General features: G+C 33.4%; 1 protein-coding gene across 1 annotated transcript; it reads right to left on the minus strand.

The window, feature by feature from the left end:
• Nucleotides 1-6161: 6161 nt before the first annotated feature.
• Nucleotides 6162-18452, minus strand: LOC134722152 (uncharacterized). The gene is made up of 8 exons (XM_063585716.1): nt 18323-18452; nt 17394-17471; nt 13479-13715; nt 12466-12540; nt 9774-9878; nt 8874-9062; nt 7600-7683; nt 6162-6935 (listed from the first exon to the last, which is right to left on the minus strand). Exons 2-8 carry the CDS (start codon nt 17463-17465, stop codon nt 6324-6326), a joined length of 1374 nt encoding a protein of 457 aa, XP_063441786.1. The 5' UTR covers nt 17466-17471; nt 18323-18452; the 3' UTR covers nt 6162-6323.
• Nucleotides 18453-18641: the final 189 nt, after the last annotated feature.

Raw genomic sequence — 18641 nt, forward strand, 5'->3', positions numbered from 1 at the left:
ACAAGTATTCGCTGTTGTTGTTTTACTTTACGTGATGCCGTTTTGTTGTATTCGGTTAATGGGAAAGTTTTCTTTTCCTGTGGTCCTATCCTCTTTGACCACTCATCTGCCATCTGTAGACTTAACCATTGACTGATTGAGTTTAATGCGGTATCGGATGAACCTGCCAAAATATTTGTATCGTTCAATCGAAATCCTAAATTTGAATTTTGCTGCTATTCTAAATTAAAGTTGTGGAACATATTTAATCAGAATAATTGGTTATCCATGCAATGAATAAGTGTCCACTCCATGGCAGTCTTAAACACGTCACTATGCAACACAGCTTAACATAGAATCCCATGGGAAAAACAGAACTCTTTTCAGAAAACACTGTCAAATATACCAACAATATTGATATGAGTCCACACTTGCATAGCTCGTAAAATATTATAAAACGAACATGGATGTGTCCATAGTACTCGGATGCATAACTCGCACTATCATTTTTTATGTTCGGAAAACCGTGAAATTTGGGGATCAAAACTCTAATTCGGCATTAAAATTAGAACGATCATATCAAAGGTAACTGGTGTACTAAGTTTCAAGTTCATTGGACTTTAACTTCATCAAAACTACTTCAACTTAAAACTTTTACATCAAAACTACCTCAACTTAAAACTTTTACATGAAGCGGAAAAGTACGGATGAACATGAAAAACATATACTCCTAGGTGGGGCATAAAAGCGTACAAAGAGAGAAAAATCATTATTTAAGGTCTTATTAAGGATATGCATCGTTTTAGGAGTTAATTTCCAATTTAGTTAATATCTTAACTTAATTGATGGTCGAATATATATGGCTGTTCTTTTTCCGAAAACATGTTCTTCAAATCTATAATACTGTGATAAAACGAAAGTTACGCACATTACACAAAGTCATCTCCGTGGTCAGACAGAGTATTTTTGGGGAACAAAACTATCGAATACACACCAAGATATCGATACCTAGGACTTACAATATCTGAAACTCAAGAATACAACGAGTGCGTGAACGAACTCATCACAGCTAGTAGTAGAGCACTTGGTGCCTTATCATCAAAATATTTTCTGGTGGATGGTTTTGATTACGAAACATACACAAAATTATTTGTAAGTCAGTTATTCCACTCATGGACTGCATCAGGTGTCTGGGGTTACAAGCCTTACGATAATATAGAAAGACTCCAATACAGAGCAATCTGGACATTTATGGGAGTTGGGAAATGTAGTCCGATTCCAGCTATTTGTGGTGATATGGGTTGAACCCCTGCATATATCCGTCGCCAGTGTAACATGATGAGATTTTGGTATAGAATAACAAGTATGCACGTAGGTCGAATTCTAAATCGTATTTTCCAATGAGATTCAAGCTATCAGAAAAATATAAGAAAACATGGTACAACAAATGGACGAAGCGTAGAATTTATCGCCAACTACTCAGAACGTTTGCTCCATCAAAAGCTAAACGAAAAATTAAAACTGGATATTGTGAACATGCCAAAATTACGAACTTTTAAATTTCTAGAAACAAACTTTGAAACACAGCAGTACATAACCACAAATATGACACGACAACAGAGATCGACTCTAGCCGGAATGCGTTGTGGAACTTTTCTATTGGAACTGGAACTCGGGCGTTATCGAAGTATCCCGTCAAACAGACGCTTTTTGTAAAGTTTGTAATGACAATGTATCCGTTAAGGACGAAAGACATTTTCTATTTCAATGTCCTTTATAGTTGTGTGAAAGAAACAGTGTCTTTGCTAACTTTCAGCAACATAACAAAATAGACCTTTCCGTTCTTTCTGATGACGAAATACTCATTAAATTGCTAACTACTGACTGCACACTAGTGTCAAACTATATACTTGTATTCAATATTTCAAACTTCTAAATAATCTTGTTTAAAAATGTTCTTAAAGTATAAATTTCATATTTTAATATTAGCGCTAATTATTGATATTAGTTGACAGTGCTTCGTAAGCCTTTGAAGGCTGGCTGATTGACTTTGTATTAATGTATGTAAAAATGTTATAGTATACCAGGTTGCACTCAAAATAAATTATCTTTATAATACTTTTCAGTAGTCGGAAAGCAAGTTTACAGTTAATTTATTTAATGACAATTAGTCGCATCTGGGACTCACATGAGTAATACCGTCTCTTTGTTACAGGTTGTCTATTCATTCATTTGTTTAATTCGCAAAGTATTGATTGTTTTAAAGAATATAATATGTACAAGATAAGTATGCGACACAATTATATGATAAAATAAAAATTATTATTATTATATTATCGAAATACAATAACCATTTAAACAAAATAATGCTGTTTTGGTGATGGTGATGTAATTATAGATCTTACTTTACTGAACATTCTTGCTGCTTACAATTATCTCATTCTATAATGAACTCGGTCCAGTAGTACAGTGGAAAATATTTTGTAAAAATCTAAAAACTTTATGACAATTGTTAAAAATTTACTATAAAGGGTTCCTTAAGGTGTCAATTGATCATTTTGGTTATGTTGACTTATTTTTAGGTCTTAATTTGCTGTACATTATTGTTGTTTATAGCAGTCTATATGTATCTGTAATATTATTCAAGATAACTAAAATCTGCAAAATTTTCTTAAAATTACCAATTCAAGGGCAGCAATCCAACAACAGGTTGCCTGAATGGTCTGAAAATTATTAGTAAAATCGATATTGACCTAACTAAACAAAATATCTGTAATATTTGCCCTAAATGCTTTGGTTATAAGAGATATGAGCCAAAACCTGCATTTAACCTTATGTACTATTTTTAGACACGTCGGCCATCTTGTTTCGCAAACGGGGTCATCAGACACAATTTTAAAAAAGATACCCTAATGATAAATGTTGACAAGTTTGGTTAAATTTGTCTTAGTAGTTTCAGGAGAAGATTTTTGTAAAAGATAACAAAAATTTACGAAAAAATGACTATAAAGGGCAATAATTCCTTAAGTGGTCAACTGACCATTTTGATCATGTTGACTTGTTTGTAGATCTAACTTTTCTTACCATTATAATGTTTACAGTTTGTCTATATCTATAAAAATTTGTAAGGGTTCCGCGGAACCCAGTGTTTCGCCTACTTTTGCTGTAAATCGCAGGCTTAACAAAAATGAGGAAAAAATCAATTAAAATATTCCTCTTGATACTATCTTATGATTGTAAGAAGCTTCTGTCCAAGTTTGGTAAAAATCTATGATATTTAAATGAATATAATAAATGTTTTGAAAACTTTAACTGCAGACTGTATGTAATGTTAAATGGAAGAAAATAGAAGTCCATTTAAAAGTAAAATACAGAAAAAATGGAGTTATGTTTTTACAAAATTTACTTCTGGATACTATCTAATGATTATAAATAAGCTTCTGTCAAAGATTGGTACAAACCCAGGATAGTTTAAGAAAGTTATTAAAATTTAAAAAACTTTAACCACAGAGTGAATGTAATGTTACCCCGCAGAAAAACTAAGTCCATTTAAAAGTAAAATACGGAAAAAATGGATATATATTTTTACAAAATTTACTTCTGGATACTATCTTATAATCATAAACAAGGTTCTGTCCAAGTTTGGTTCAAACCCAGGATAGTTTAAGAAAGTTATTAAAATTTTAAAAACTTTAACCACAGAGTGAATGTAATGTCATTCCGCAGAAAAAACTAAGTCCATTTAAAAGTAAAATACGGAAAAAAAGGATTTATTTTTTTACAAAATTTACTTCTGGATACTATCTTAGGATCATAAACAAGCTTCTGTCCAATTATGGTACAAACCCAGGATAGTCTAAGAAAGTTATTAAAATTCTAAAAACTTTAACCACAGAGTGAATGTTATGTTTCCCCGCAGAAAAAACTAAGTCCATTTATAAGTAAAATACGGAAAAAATGGAATTTTATTTTTACAAAATTTCCTTCTGGATACTATCTCATGATCATAAACAAGCTTCTGTCCAAGTTTGGTAGAAATACAGCATAGTTTAAGAAAGCTATTAAAATTTCAAAAACTTTAACCACAAAGTGAATATTTGTGGACGCCGCCGACGGCGACGCCGACGACGGAATGTAGGATCGCTTAGTCTCGCTTTTTCGACTAAAGTCGAAGGCTCGACAATAATATTCAAGATAACCAAAAACGGCAAAATTTCCTTAAAACTACCATAACCTAACAACGGATTGTCCGATTCATCTGGAAAGATACTAGTAGATCTTTGTGTGATAAACAATTGTATCCTTGTCATATTTTCTCTAAATGCTTTGGTTTAAGTCAAAATCTATATTTTACCCCCGATGGTCTATGTTAAGCCATGGCAGCCATATTGGTTGATTGGCGGGGTCACGACGACAGAGGACGGGCGCCAAGTGAGCTAAATCTGAATGAATAGACAACCTAGAACCAAGACTAGAAGTATGACCAATTGAGAAATAACAACAGCTAGGAGTACGCTCATTGAGAGAAAGAACAACAGCTAGGAGTGCAATCATTGAGAAAGAATAACAGCTAGGAGAACAACAGCTAGGAGTACGAGATTGGGAAAAAACGACTAAGAGTGCGATCATTGAGAAAGAACAACAGATAGGAGTTCGATCGATGAGAAAGAACATCTAGGAGTACGTTCATTAATAAATAACAACATCTAGGAGTACGGTCGATAAAAAATAACAACATCTAGGAGTACGGTCGATAAGAAAGATCAACAGCTAGGAGTACGGTCGATAAGAAAGATCAACAGCTAGGAGTGAGACCATTGAGAAAGAACAACATCTAGGAGTGAGACCATTGAGAAAGAACAACAGTTAGGAGTGAGACCATTGAGAAAGATCAACAGCTAGGAGTGAGACCATTGAGAAAGATCAACAGCTAGGAGTGAGACCATTGAGAAAGAACAACATCTAGGAGTGAGACCATTGAGAAAGATCAACAGCTAGGAGTGAGACCATTGAGAAAGAACAACAGTTAGGAGTGAGACCATTGAGAATGATCAACAGCTAGGAGTGAGACCATTGAGAAAGAACAACAGCTAGGAGTGAGACCATTGAGAAAGAACAACATCTAGGAGTGAGACCATTGAGAAAGATCAACAGCTAGGAGTGAGACCATTGAGAAAGATCAACAGCTAGGAGTGCGACCATTGAGAAAGATCAACAGCTAGGAGTGAGACCATTGAGAATGATCAACATCTAGGAGTGAGACCATTGAGAATGAACAACAGCTAGGAGTGAGACCATTGAGAAAGAACTACAGCTAGGAGTGAGACCATTGAGAAAGAACATTAGCTAGGAGTGAGACCATTGAGAAAGAACTACAGCTAGGAGTGAGACCATTGAGAAAGATCAACAGCTAGGAGTGAGACCATTGAGAAAGAACAACAGCTAGGAGTGAGACCATTGAGAAAGAACAACAGCTAGGAGTGAGACCATTTAAAAAAATCAACAGCTAGGAGTGAGACCATTGAGAAAGATCAACAGCTAGGAGTGAGACCATTGAGAAAGAACAACAGCTAGGAGTTCGACCATTTAAAAAAATCAACAGCTAGGAGTGAGACCATTGAGAAAGATCAACAGCTAGGAGTGAGACCATTGAGAAAGAACAACAGCTAGGAGTTCGACCATTGAGAAAGAACACTAGCTAGGAGTTAGACCATTGAGAAAGAACAGCTAGGAATGAGACCATCGAGAAGAAGAACAGCTAGGAGTGAGACCATTGAGAAAGAACTACAGCTAGGAGTGAGACCATTGAGAAAGAACTACAGCTAGGAGTGAGACTACTGAGAAAGATCAACAGCTAGGAGTGCGACCATTGAGAAAGAACAACAGCTAGGAGTTCGACCATTGAGAAAGATCAACAGCTAGGAGTGCGACCATTGAGAAAGAACACTAGCTAGGAGTTCGACCATTGAGAAAGAACAACAGCTAGGAGTGCGACCATTGCGAAAGATTAAAAGATAGGAGTGCGACCATTGAGAAACATCCATGCTATTGTTTTTTTTCTCCAGAACTGGTAAAAGAATTGTAGAATAAAAAAGACATATGCAACCGTCATTACTTCACATTTACCAAATCTAAAGGATCAACCTCAAGATTATAAAATATCTTTGAAAAACACAAAATACTTCATTTTGAAATGTAGTTTTATTATATCCAATAGTACTAGCAACACATATCGAATATAGAATAAATGGTAGAATGAAAGTGGTATTTAAGAAAGTATAAACAATTGTTCTCTAATTGACATAGTTTCATCTAACTCAGCACTCGATATCTGCTCTTCCATTTTATATATTTCGTCTTGGTATCATCGACATCTGATCACGTGCATCATCAGAAGGGTTCCAGTAATACGTGTAGTCCTTGGTGCGTTTTTTCCTTTGCGTGTCAGTCATATCACCATAAGATACATATGGATAGTAAGAAGAGTACGGATTCCAGATTTGAGGATCGACAAAATAATTGCTCGTTGGTTGCAAGTAGGACTCATTCTTTGTTTGCTCTCTATAATTACGTCGTGGAATTCGTACGGAAGGAACCAAACGAGGATCATATCGATATGTTGGAGGATTTTCCCATCTTTGTACACATCGTGCTAAATGCCCGGAAACAGGTGGGATATATCCGGAGCTAGCAGGAAAATATCCAGATTGAGCAGGTACATATCCAGTTTGAGCAGGAATATATCCACTATATGGAGGATACCACATAGGAAGCTGTACAGGAGGACAGGTACATCTGTGATTGACGTCATGCACGTGACAAGGGGCACAATTACAATTACCCTCGGGTATATAGGCTCCAATTGGTTCTTTTTCACTCCTTTTAGAATATTTTCTATTTCGTCTGATTCCTCTTTCGTGGAAGGCGAATAAAAACGCCAAGAATGCAACAAAAATCTGTAAAAATTATGAAATGTTAATTTATTTTATGGGTCTTTTAAATGTTGTCGTCAATGTGGGAAGAAAAAAACCAACTGTAGCGGTACCTAATCCAATGAAAACAATGATATATCTTACCCTTCCCACAATAAATTAGATGAAAATACTAAACCGATACATATCAAAAATAAATAATTATATAATATACTGATAACGAAATCTACCTACTATTTATTAAAATACTATCCAAATGACTAAGATAATACAATTAAATCGACAGCATTACCAATGAATAAGATCATATTCAATACAAGTACGATATAGCAATGTCAATGATACAATAAAACAGATATTTAATCTAATGAAATGGAACTTCTCAAATGAATGGGAAATATAACTATACACCTGCTCTAACGAATAACTTAAAGATGATACAATCAAACAGATATTTACCCATTGAACAAAACAAAACATTTTTACAGACATTTACTCTAATTAATAGGAAAAAACTATTAAAAAGATACCTACCACAATGAATAGAATGATAAAACTTAAAAGATACCTACACCAATATATAGAATGATGCCACTGCATAGATACCTTCTTCAATGAATAGTATGATACAATTGAACAGATATTTATCCTTATGAAAGAAAGATTGTACAATTTAACATATACCTACCCCAATGAACAAGATGATAAATGAACAGGACAGAAACCCATCACTGTAACTCTTCAGATAATCAGACACCGCTGTGTAGCATCCCTAAAATATAAATACAGGATTACTCACGCTGATATGTCTCGCCTGATTTACTAACCATGATTGATTTTATGTTTGATAGTCCTGAAGTTCAAGTGTTTCTACAAGTAACACTTTAACTAGATGTTATCAATAATCCACGAAAATGAGGTCAAGGTTAGAAAAAAAAACAAGCCAGGCACATCTAGACTTATTTATAACATACTAAAACTGATATCCAAATTACAAAAAGTCTAAAATAAATATTTTTTAATGCTAGGGCTCGATCATATGTATCAGCATTTCGTGTGTAATTTAGTCTCGACGCCATCTAAGTAACTATCGAGGTGACCTCCGAAAATTGTTATATGACCCGATTAGAACATAAATAAATATGGAGCAAACTGTTCCAAAGGATTTGTCTATGTCTGTTTGATTTCATAGTATAGGTTAAAATATATATCTTATTCGTCGTAATACCTGTATAAGGATGAGTCAATTAAATAGTTTACCCCTTTTCACTTTCAATGATGACTTATTATCCTTATTTTTTTTTAAAATAACTCCGATTCTAGCTAAGGGTTAATTTGAAGGTCACATTAATATGAATTAAATGAGGTTAAATTAATTACTTGCAAGTGAATAGTTCATCAGCAATGTTTCTTAGCTTGTTTTGACAAAATTGAACCAAACTGGCTAGTAATTTAGCGAGTTCATATTTTACTGCTTATCTTTCGTTATTGATTAAACCAAAACAAATATGTATAATTTGTTTGTATAGGTTTCGTTGCTAATATGAAAAAGAAGTTGTGGTATGATTGCCAATGAGACAACTTTCCACAAGAGACCAAATGACACAGAAATTAACAACTATAGGACACCGTACGGCTTTCAACAATGAACAAAGCCCATACCGCATAGTCAACTTTAAAAGGTCCCGCAATGAAAAATGTAAAATAATTCAAACAAAAAAACTGACGGCCTAATATTTGTAAAAATGAACGAAAAATTAATATTTAACACATCACCAAACGACAACCACTGAATTACAGGCTCTTAACTTAGGACAGGCACACAGGGGTTAAACATGTAATGCTCCGATATTTCCAAGAAATTAATAATAAAAAAAATATCTTTAACAAAAACATGACAACAAAAGATAAATGTGTTTACATAAATCATAGGTAAACGAGTATAAATATACTAAACTATACCTTGTCCAGCCAAGCATTTTGTAAGGTAGGATTTACAGTACATGCTGCCCCCGAGAAACTTGCAGCAGTGTTTTTCATTGCATCTCTACAGCAGTATCCGGGAACTTTGTCGGCACCTCTTGTCGTGTTCCACGTGGTTCCCGTAAAATCGTCTACTTCGTTAACCGGATTCACACCACAACAATCAAACTATTAACAAATTAATTAAATATATGTAACTAAACATCATTTTCATAGGATTAATAACTATTTGTATATTACTGTGTCAGCATGTTCGTGTGATTTTTTTTTAATTTAAATTTACATCATTTAAATGTATATTTATTTAATTGAAACTTCTAAGTGTTTTAAGATAATCTTATACTTTTGGATATTCGGTAGGATGTCAAAATAGTACCTTCCATCTTTTGTTTAATTTAAATTCTAGGACAGCAACAAAAATCACTGCCTATTATAAAGGAAGAACTTGCCAAAGCAATCATAAACATCTTGAAGTGTAATTTTCTGACATTTAAGAGATAACTGTATTGTATTTTAAGCTCCGACGGCATCAATTGGGGATTTGATGGTCGCAAATTAAGTTTACTGGCGACGCGTTAGCGGAGACAGTAAACGGGTATTTGCGACCATCAAATCCCCAATTGATGCCGTCGGAGCTTAAAATACAATATTGTTATCTCCATTCTAATGAAACTGACAGAAAACAACGTTAAAACATGTATTTAAAATCTGTCATATGCCGTCTGCGCTTGCGCGTAGGTCCCATATCATCAATTGTCAATTGATGCCATGTAAGAAAGTGACGTTGTCCAATCAAAATGAACGTTACAAACGTTGTTGCATTAGAATGTATATTTAATGGTATCGTACGTAGTATGTAACCAGGGACATGTAACTTACCCATAGGAAAAGATTATTCCATGCTTTAGTGATAGACTTGGTGCCAGTATTCCCTTCGTAATGGCTCAAAAGAGAAAGCATTTTGTCTTTAACTGTGTAAGTAACCTATAATGCAAAGATCTGGATCAAACTGATAGAGCGTCGTTGTAGCCAACATATTTTAGAACAGTTACGTCAAAACATACATGTTATTGGTAGACAAAAACATGAACATACAAACTAAGTGTTAAATCCTTGTATAGAGTGAATTGCTTTAATTTTTTACATTCTCACTTCAGTTTGTGACATAAGTATGCAATTGCTGTCATCAAATAAAACAACATTTTTTTGCGCCACGGTCTTCATTTTTTTTTTCATTTTCAACCAAGGCTTGTCCTGCAAAAAATATTTGCCAGTTGGACCCATGATGATAAGCAACCAACAATAATGATTTTAATCAATAAATCTGTAATGGAAAAGTAGTGCAACAAACTATACACAGCAATAGTGTTCCTATTACCTTTATTGTGTTATTAATGTCATCTTACCTCAACCTTCAGCTTAAACCAGAGATAAAGAACAAAGATCTTACCTCGTCCCTCAGCTTAAACCAGAGATAAATTACAACGATCTTAATACTCGTCCCTCAGCTCAAACCAAAGATAAATTACAAAGAGCTTCAGTACCTCGTCCCTTGAAGCTTAAACCAAAGATAAATCACAAAGATCTTACCTCGTCCCTCAGCTTAAACCAGAGATATATTACAAATATCTTACCTCGTCCCTCAGCTCAAACCAAAGATAAATTACAAAGATCTTGCCTCTTCCTTCAGCTTAAACCAGAGAAAAATTATAAAGATCTAACCTCGTCACTCGGCTTAAACCAGAGATAAATTACAAAGATCTTACCTCGTCCCTCCGCTTAAACCAGAGATAAATTACAAATATCTTACCTCGTCCCTCAGCTTAAACCAAAGATAAATTACAAATATCTTACCTCTTTCTTCAGCTTAAACCAGAGAAAAATTATAAAGATCTTACCTCGTCCCTCAGCTTAAACAAGAGATAAATTACAAAGATCTTACCTCTTTCTTCAGCTTAAACCAGAGATAAATTACAAAGATCTTACCTCGTCCCTCAGCTTAAACCGGAGATAAATTACAAATATCTTACCTCGTCCCTCAGCTTAAACCAGAGATAAATTACAAAGATCTTACTTCGTCCCTCAGCTTAAACCAGAGATAAATTACAAAGATCGTACCTCTTTCTTCAGCTTAAACCAGAGATAAATTACAAATATCTTACCTCTTCCCTCGGCTTAAACCAGAGAAAAATTATAAAGATCTTACCTCGTCCCTCAGCTTAAACCAGAGATAAATTACAAAGATCTTACCTCTTTCTTCAGCTTAAACCAGAGATAAATTACAAATATCTTACCTCGTCCCTCGGCTTAAACCAGAGAAAAATTATAAAGATCTTACCTCGTCCCTTCACCTTAAACCAGAGATATATTACAAATATCTTACCTCGTCCCTCGGCTTAAACCAGAGATAAATTACAAATATTTTACCTCGTCTCTCAGCTTAAACCAGAGATAAATTACAAATATCTTACTTCGTCTCTCAGCTTAAACCAGAGGTAAATTACAAAGATCTTACTTCGTCCCTCAGCTTAAACCAAAGATAAATTACAAATATCTTACCTCTTTCTTCAGCTTAAACCAGAGGTAAATTACAAAGATCTTACCTCGTCTCACAGCTTTAACCAGAGATAAATTACAAATATCTTACCTCGTCCTTTAGCTTCAACCAGAGTTAAATTACAAAGATCTTATATCTTCCTTCAGCTTCAACCAGAGATAAATTACAAAGATCTTATATCTTCCTTCAGCTTCAACCAGAGATAAATTACAAAGATCTTACCTCGTCTCTCAGCTCAAACCAGAGATAAATTACAAAGATCTTATATCTTCCTTCAGCTTCAACCAGAGATGAATTACAAATATCTTACCTCGTCCTCCAGCTTCAACCAGAGATAATTTACAAAGATCTTACCTCGTCCCTCAGCTTAAACCAAAGATAAATTACAAATATCTTACCTCGTCCTTCAGCTTCAACCAGAGATAAATTACAAATATCTTACCTCGTCCTTCAGCTTCAACCAGAGATAAATTACAAAGATCTTACCTCGTCCTTCAGCTTCAACCAGAGATAAATTACAAAGATCTTATATCTTTCTTCAGCTTCAACCAGAGATAAATTACAAAGATCTTATATCTTCCTTCAGCTTCAACCAGAGATAAATTACAAAGATCTTACCTCGTCTCTCAGCTCAAACCAGAGATAAATTACAAAGATCTTATATCTTCCTTCAGCTTCAACCAGAGATGAATTACAAATATCTTACCTCGTCCTCCAGCTTCAACCAGAGATAAATTACAAAGATCTTACCTCGTCCCTCAGCTTAAACCAAAGATAAATTACAAATATCTTACCTCGTCCTTCAGCTTCAACCAGAGATAAATTACAACTATCTTACCTCGTCCTTCAGTTTCAACCAGAGATAAATTACAAAGATCTTACCTCGTCCTTCAGCTTCAACCAGAGATAAATTACAAATATCTTACCTCGTCTCTCAGCTCAAACCAAATATAAATTACAAAGATCTGACCTCTTCCTTCAGCTTAAACCAGAGATAAATTACAAATATCTTACCTCGTCTCTCAGCTTAAACCAGAGATAAATTACAAAGATCTGAAAACCACATATCATAATCACGAGAATACCAAACTGAAAATTAAACAGAATGTAATTATACTTTTATGTATGAATATATATAGATAAGAAAATGGTTTTAAAGAAATTGGTCAATCATTTGAATTTTTATTTTTCAAATTTATTATCACTTGCCAGTTGCGGATGCTTCTTTGGTCGACAAAATAATAAATGATTATATTATGTTATTTAAAATCTTTCAAATTTTTCGCGGTATATAATCAGTTTTATTGAATTGAGCCCCCTTTCAAAAATTGTTTATTCGCCTTGCATGCTTCTGAATGATTACCATGGTAAATCTACATTCATAGTTTTAATGTCAAAAAGAGCGAGTGGTTTAAAAAAGTCAATGAGTCCTCATCATAGTTCTAAGAGATTAAGGTAACACGCCATGATGTTCTTATACAAACAATTTTATACATGGACTAGTAATAGATGACTAACCACAGACGTTTGATAGACATTGACAGATTTCAAATATTTATCTCAAAGATAAAATGGACACTACAAATCAAGAATAAGATTTCAAGAAACCAATTGAGCAACTTCATTATTGGCTTTAAGACACAAATTATCAACGCTCTTTGATAAATCGGTTATCTAGGAATATCTGTAGTTTATATAACAGCATGAAGTAAAATCTTATGTTTTTCTATGGATATACATAATAATTCCTGTCCAATTCTATGGATATACATAATAATTCCTGTCCAATTCTATGGATATACATAATAATTCCTGTCCAATTCTATGGATATACATAATAATTCCTGTCTAATTCTATTGATATACTAGTACATAATAATTCCTGTCCAATTCTATAGATATACATAATAATTCCTGTTCAATTCTATGGATTTACATAATAATCCCTGTCCAATTCTATAGATATACATAATAATTCCTGTTCAATTCTATGGATAAACATAATAATTCATACATAGCTGACTTACCAAAGCCAATACTGGTACGGATCTGTAAAATATTCCTAAGAAACCTAACAGAGTTACCAAGAACAGTATAATAGCCACAACCAGTATTCCTATAACGATCTTGGTGATGACTGATCCGACTGTAATATCGTAAGATATCGTCAACTGGTCAAACAGGACAAGAACATTGTTATCAGTGGCGATATCCCCAGATCTGTACAGAACAGCAGATACCACTATCAGTCCAATGGCCAATAACTTAAAAACAATCAAAGTGATTAAGGTCTGAACTCTAGATAGAATATATCTATATACAATAACACACATCATACCCGTAGCCAGGGGGTTTTGGAGGTTCGGACGAACACCCCCCCCCCCCCCCCCCCCCTTAAAAACAAATAAGCACTGTTAAAGTCAATGTTCTGTTCGAATTGTGACTGTTGAAGTCGATTTTGTGAGTCCAACGATCCCCCCCCTTTTTGGAAATTCCTGGCTACGGGCCTGCACATTATTAGTGAAAAAACTGTTTAGAGCTAAACATTACAAGTTTGCACTTCTTTTTAAGTGGAATGTGCACATTATGAACATATTCGAGACTTTCATTATATGTATAAAACACAACAAGCAGCAACAAGATCCTTTATGTAAAAAATACCTTATACGAATCAGTAACATGTAGCTTTATTTAAGAATTGAATACTTCTTTTTGTAACTTTATTGGGGTGTAAAAGTGTTGACCGAAGTACATTTTGTATGAAGCGCGGAAGCGCTTCATTCTAAAAATGTGCGCGAGGTCAACGCTTTTACAACCCTATGAAGTTACAAAAAGAAGCATTCAATACTTATATAATTACATTTTTTAGCTATCGGATCATGAAAAACACGAATTTTATAATTTGTTTTTTTAATTCACCTGTGCACTTTATTTTGGAACCATACATTCCTTTTTATACTATAAAATAATCAACTCGACGAAATATTAAAGCTTTCAATGAATTAATCTGTTCTTGGTAATTGAATTTGTAAAGTAAGATCTCACTACACAAATCCTTGGTTAAATAAAAATTATTGAAATATTTATAGAAAATAAATACGAAAGTGAGAGAGTTCCTGCGTATATAAACTTATGAGAATACAATCTAATATCTTATAATAATTTGGCATCTTTTTCTCATTTAATCATGATGGCGCTACGGATCGTAACACCTTTAAAGTTACTATTTTCAACTTAAAACTTGACCCAGTATACCTTCTTCTTCCCTCCTTTAAGTGAGGAACCGAATTCATATTAAATGTGTATGGTCCTGCGAAAACTTTCACAGTGTCGGGCAATACCGCTAGTCGTCTAATAGCTATTTAAGACATTCACCAATTTACCGTAAAACTATGCTGTTTATTTCCTTCCAGAGCCTGCTTCCCAATCAATGGGAAATTGGATAATCACTTTCACTTATGAATATTGGCAGATTTTCAGATTTTGAATTTATTTCAACACTTCGCTCCTTTTGACTTCCTTCGCACCCACAGGCACTTGTCTAAAAAAAAATCCTATATACCTTAATATAACAATTAAGGTGTATAGGATTTTTTTTTTGAGACAAGTGTCTGTGTTCGCACCCCTAAAATTCGGGCAATCCTAAAGCTTTATATTCCACGATATCCATTCCAATTTTAAACAAGTCATCCGGACTATCAATTGAAACCTTTGAATTGTTATTTAGCGTACAGTGGATCCTTCCCTCTTTTGCTGATTTTACATTGGTCTGCTTTTTAATGTAAAAGAGTAGTCAGTTCTGATAATAATTTTGCACAGTGTAACAGTTGCTTCCCTTGTCATCTGCAGTTTTTGGAAATATACACTCTCTTCCGTTACAAAATTTTCAAAGACATTTAATTTACCTCAAACTGCTTTTATTGTAGTATTTGGGTTTATAAATATGTATAAAACTGTAATGTTGAATTGATTAATAAAATATTCATGTAAACAAAGTAAAAATGTTTACCTTTATGGATTACTCAGCTTGGAGTTATATATAAAGATTGATTTTAATCATTCAATTGTGATGTATGTGGTACTACTGCTAGTCAGCATGTAGTTAACATTAAACTTTTGCAAATCCTACCCAGTGTGGGATTAAATATATAACAAGTTTGTAGTTTTTAAAGTTAAATCAGGAAAATCAATACAAGTATAATGATGTCTTCCTGCGCATTAACATGGTATTACATCACATAAATAAATATATATTATGTATGACAAAAAATCAAATCAAAGTTAAATGAATAAAATTACAAAGATTCAAAGCATAATTGTATGTAATGGCATATATTTTTTGCTGCTCTTTGGTCGGGTTGTTGTTTCTTTGACATGTTCCCCATTTTCATTCTCAATTCTATTTGTAAGCCCGTCTGACTTTTGGTTGCCGGATGATAAGGAGTACCACTTGAGCAAATCTTAATATTCAATATTCAAAAGTTATCTTTTAAATTGGATATTATTTTTTTCATTTAATCGTGTTTTATTTATGTGTGTGTTTTTCTTTCGGGGAAATAGGGGTTGTGGGCTGGAGGTGGGGGATAATTGAAGTTACAGGGCAAAATATTTTTAGATGTCGTTTGAGAGTTGGGCACCCTCCGCAATAAACTTTAGAATAGGGATGTTTGTTTTTTTAGGAATTTGGGTTGTTTGGAAGTTCACCGGATTATAGTAAGTATTCCCCCTTACACACTTTTTGTCGTTTTTACTTTCTGTATAATTGTTGGTGTTTCCACTTGGATTTATCTTTCAGAATTTGATTACCATGTCAAGGACCATGTAGTTAAGGATGTACTTAGGTGAGGTTATGCAAAAATTAAGAAATTAAGAAATTAAAATTGATACTATAAGCTGGTAGAGCATCAATTAAGGATTAAGATAAGCTAAAAATATTGATAGGTCATGGACCTCCTTTTCGAGATATTTGAGATTTAAAATATGGCGGAAAAGGGCAGACAGCGACTTTTACTTTATATTTGCATTGCTAATATTTGGGTCTCAAATCAAAAGAAAAAAATCAAGAATCTTCTAACATTTTGGAAAATAACCTTTCATGAGCTCTTAAGTCTAATATGAAAAAATAAATGGGTGTTATGGGGCAAAATATTTTACATAGTATTGTATGGAAAAACACCAAGGAGTCTGAACATTTGACACAAATTCCAAAACCTCACCTAAGTACATCCTTAAGTACTTTTTGACAGTGTTAAAATGCAGTTTAAGAGAAATACTGTGTGTGGGGTATTGCAATCTAATTAAAAACCGATCTCTCATGCTCCCGTTTTCTGATATGTCGCGTGGCCAGAAAACGGGAGCATGAGAGATCGGTTTTTAATTAGATTGGGGGTATTGATGACCAACAGATTACCTAATTATGTGATAATGAAGACTTTTGTGGTTTACTTCCAGTGGCAATTATTTCAACCATATTAGATCGTGAAAATATTAATTTAATATGAACATGCACTCTTGTTACATTTTACCATGGACTAGGGCATCGACCATTTATCTTGTAAAATCAAATGACTAAATTCGAGTATGTTATTCACATCTATATTATTTTGAAGTCATTTTTTTGTATTTCATTTGCATTTGTCACAAGTATTCATTATGTTTACTTTTATACATATATTTTTTTTCATTTTAGCAATGTATGATAATGTCAAAGTCTATATGGAAGTTAATAATTTTCTGTACAAATACTAATACTTTATAATAATACTTTAGGCCGTGTTACATTTTAAAACTTTATAAATAGTTGAAGTGTTATTACATTGAGATAAGATCAATTTGAAACAAATAGAAATAAAGGCCGCTTTGGTGTTATTGAGATTGTCATGTAAGCGAAAAAATATATTGTGTTAGAGGTTGTCGAACAAAAGAAAAACATATATACATACCAACAAAATGAAATTAAGAAAAACTAACACCAATTTGGCAAATTTCGCAAAGCCCGGTGATAACAATGGCATCTTTCCCTGCAAATAATGAAAAATACAGACAAATTATTCAATTACGTACTTTGGTATGGAAAGACACTACTAGTATAAAGGTCATAATCTAACTGATTGTTTGATTGATATTTTGGTCACTTTTGCTAACCTATAGGCCACTCATGTGGCTTAATCTACCAATTCTAGAGAGGAAGAAGCGGATACTAATCCTTGGCTAGCGAGGTGACAAACATTTGAACCTGGAAAAGTTTTGATTTTTAAAAAGTGCCTTAACATTTTTCTATGTGAGCAGGGTGTTTTGGTGTAGACAAAACTGTTCGTCTTGAAACGTCTTAGGTATGGAAAAACTATGATAATCGTTTCAGATATGGAAAAACTTAATTGGAAAATCGTTTCAAATATGGAAGAACTTGGAAAATCGTTTTAGACAAAAGATAAAAAGAATCTCTAGATTACAATTCAAATCATAATTCAAAGATTTATTCATAGTCGGCATATTATACAACAAATAAACATAAGCTCTCTGATCTTTTATAACCGACAAATACATACATTTACATAATAATCATACAGAATACTAATATTAAAACATGAAAGACATAGAACAAAAAGTTTTATTTTTTTGAAAACATAAAATGTATTTTAAATATATATACATTTTATGTTTTCAAAAAAATAAAAACTTTTGTGCATGAAAAATAGATTTACACATCTTGGTTCTGTGCAGTGTTAACACGATCATGTCTGTCAATTTCTTCTAATGAACCTATATAATTTAGCATCTGGAATTGTAAGTATTCGAGTTCACCGAACACTGGTAAGGATAAAATAGTATTTTAAATTTGCCCAATGTTTTTAAACTTTAAGAAACTAACCTTGGACTTTCTGTTGCTGACAAGGGTGTTGCTTCTTGTACAATGGTCAATGCACCTGAATAATTAGTTCATTACAGGTGAGAACAGTTCAAATCTATTTCTGACCCGGAAAAAGTTCACAGGACACCAGTTCAAGTTAGTCCTGTTCACAGAGTGACCATTCTAACAAAAGCATGTCATTTTTTGAAAGTTTACTTTGTTAAAAATTTATTGCAGCCGAAACCAAAAATTTCTTTTTACGTACGTGCATGATATTGTTTTAGTGTTATATCATCGCATGAATAGCTCTTATGGTGTTATACTTTTATTTTGACATAAT

The sequence above is a fragment of the Mytilus trossulus genome, chromosome 6 (assembly GCF_036588685.1).
Source record: "Mytilus trossulus isolate FHL-02 chromosome 6, PNRI_Mtr1.1.1.hap1, whole genome shotgun sequence".
NCBI lineage: Eukaryota > Metazoa > Mollusca > Bivalvia > Mytilida > Mytilidae > Mytilus > Mytilus trossulus.

What these genes read in the sequence shown, in the direction of transcription:
- LOC134722152 (XM_063585716.1), bottom strand. Translation starts at nt 17,465, where the DNA reads ATGCCATTGTTATCACCGGGCTTTGCGAAATTTGCCAAATTGGTGTTA. An exon ending in TTCTTAATTTCATTTTGTTG is followed by an intron (nt 13,716 to 17,393) that starts GTATGTATATAT and finishes ATTGTTTTTAAG; the next exon opens with TTATTGGCCATTGGACTGAT. An exon ending in TTATCATCTTGTTCATTGGG is followed by an intron (nt 6,936 to 7,599) that starts GTAGGTATATGT and finishes TAATTTTTACAG; the next exon opens with ATTTTTGTTGCATTCTTGGC.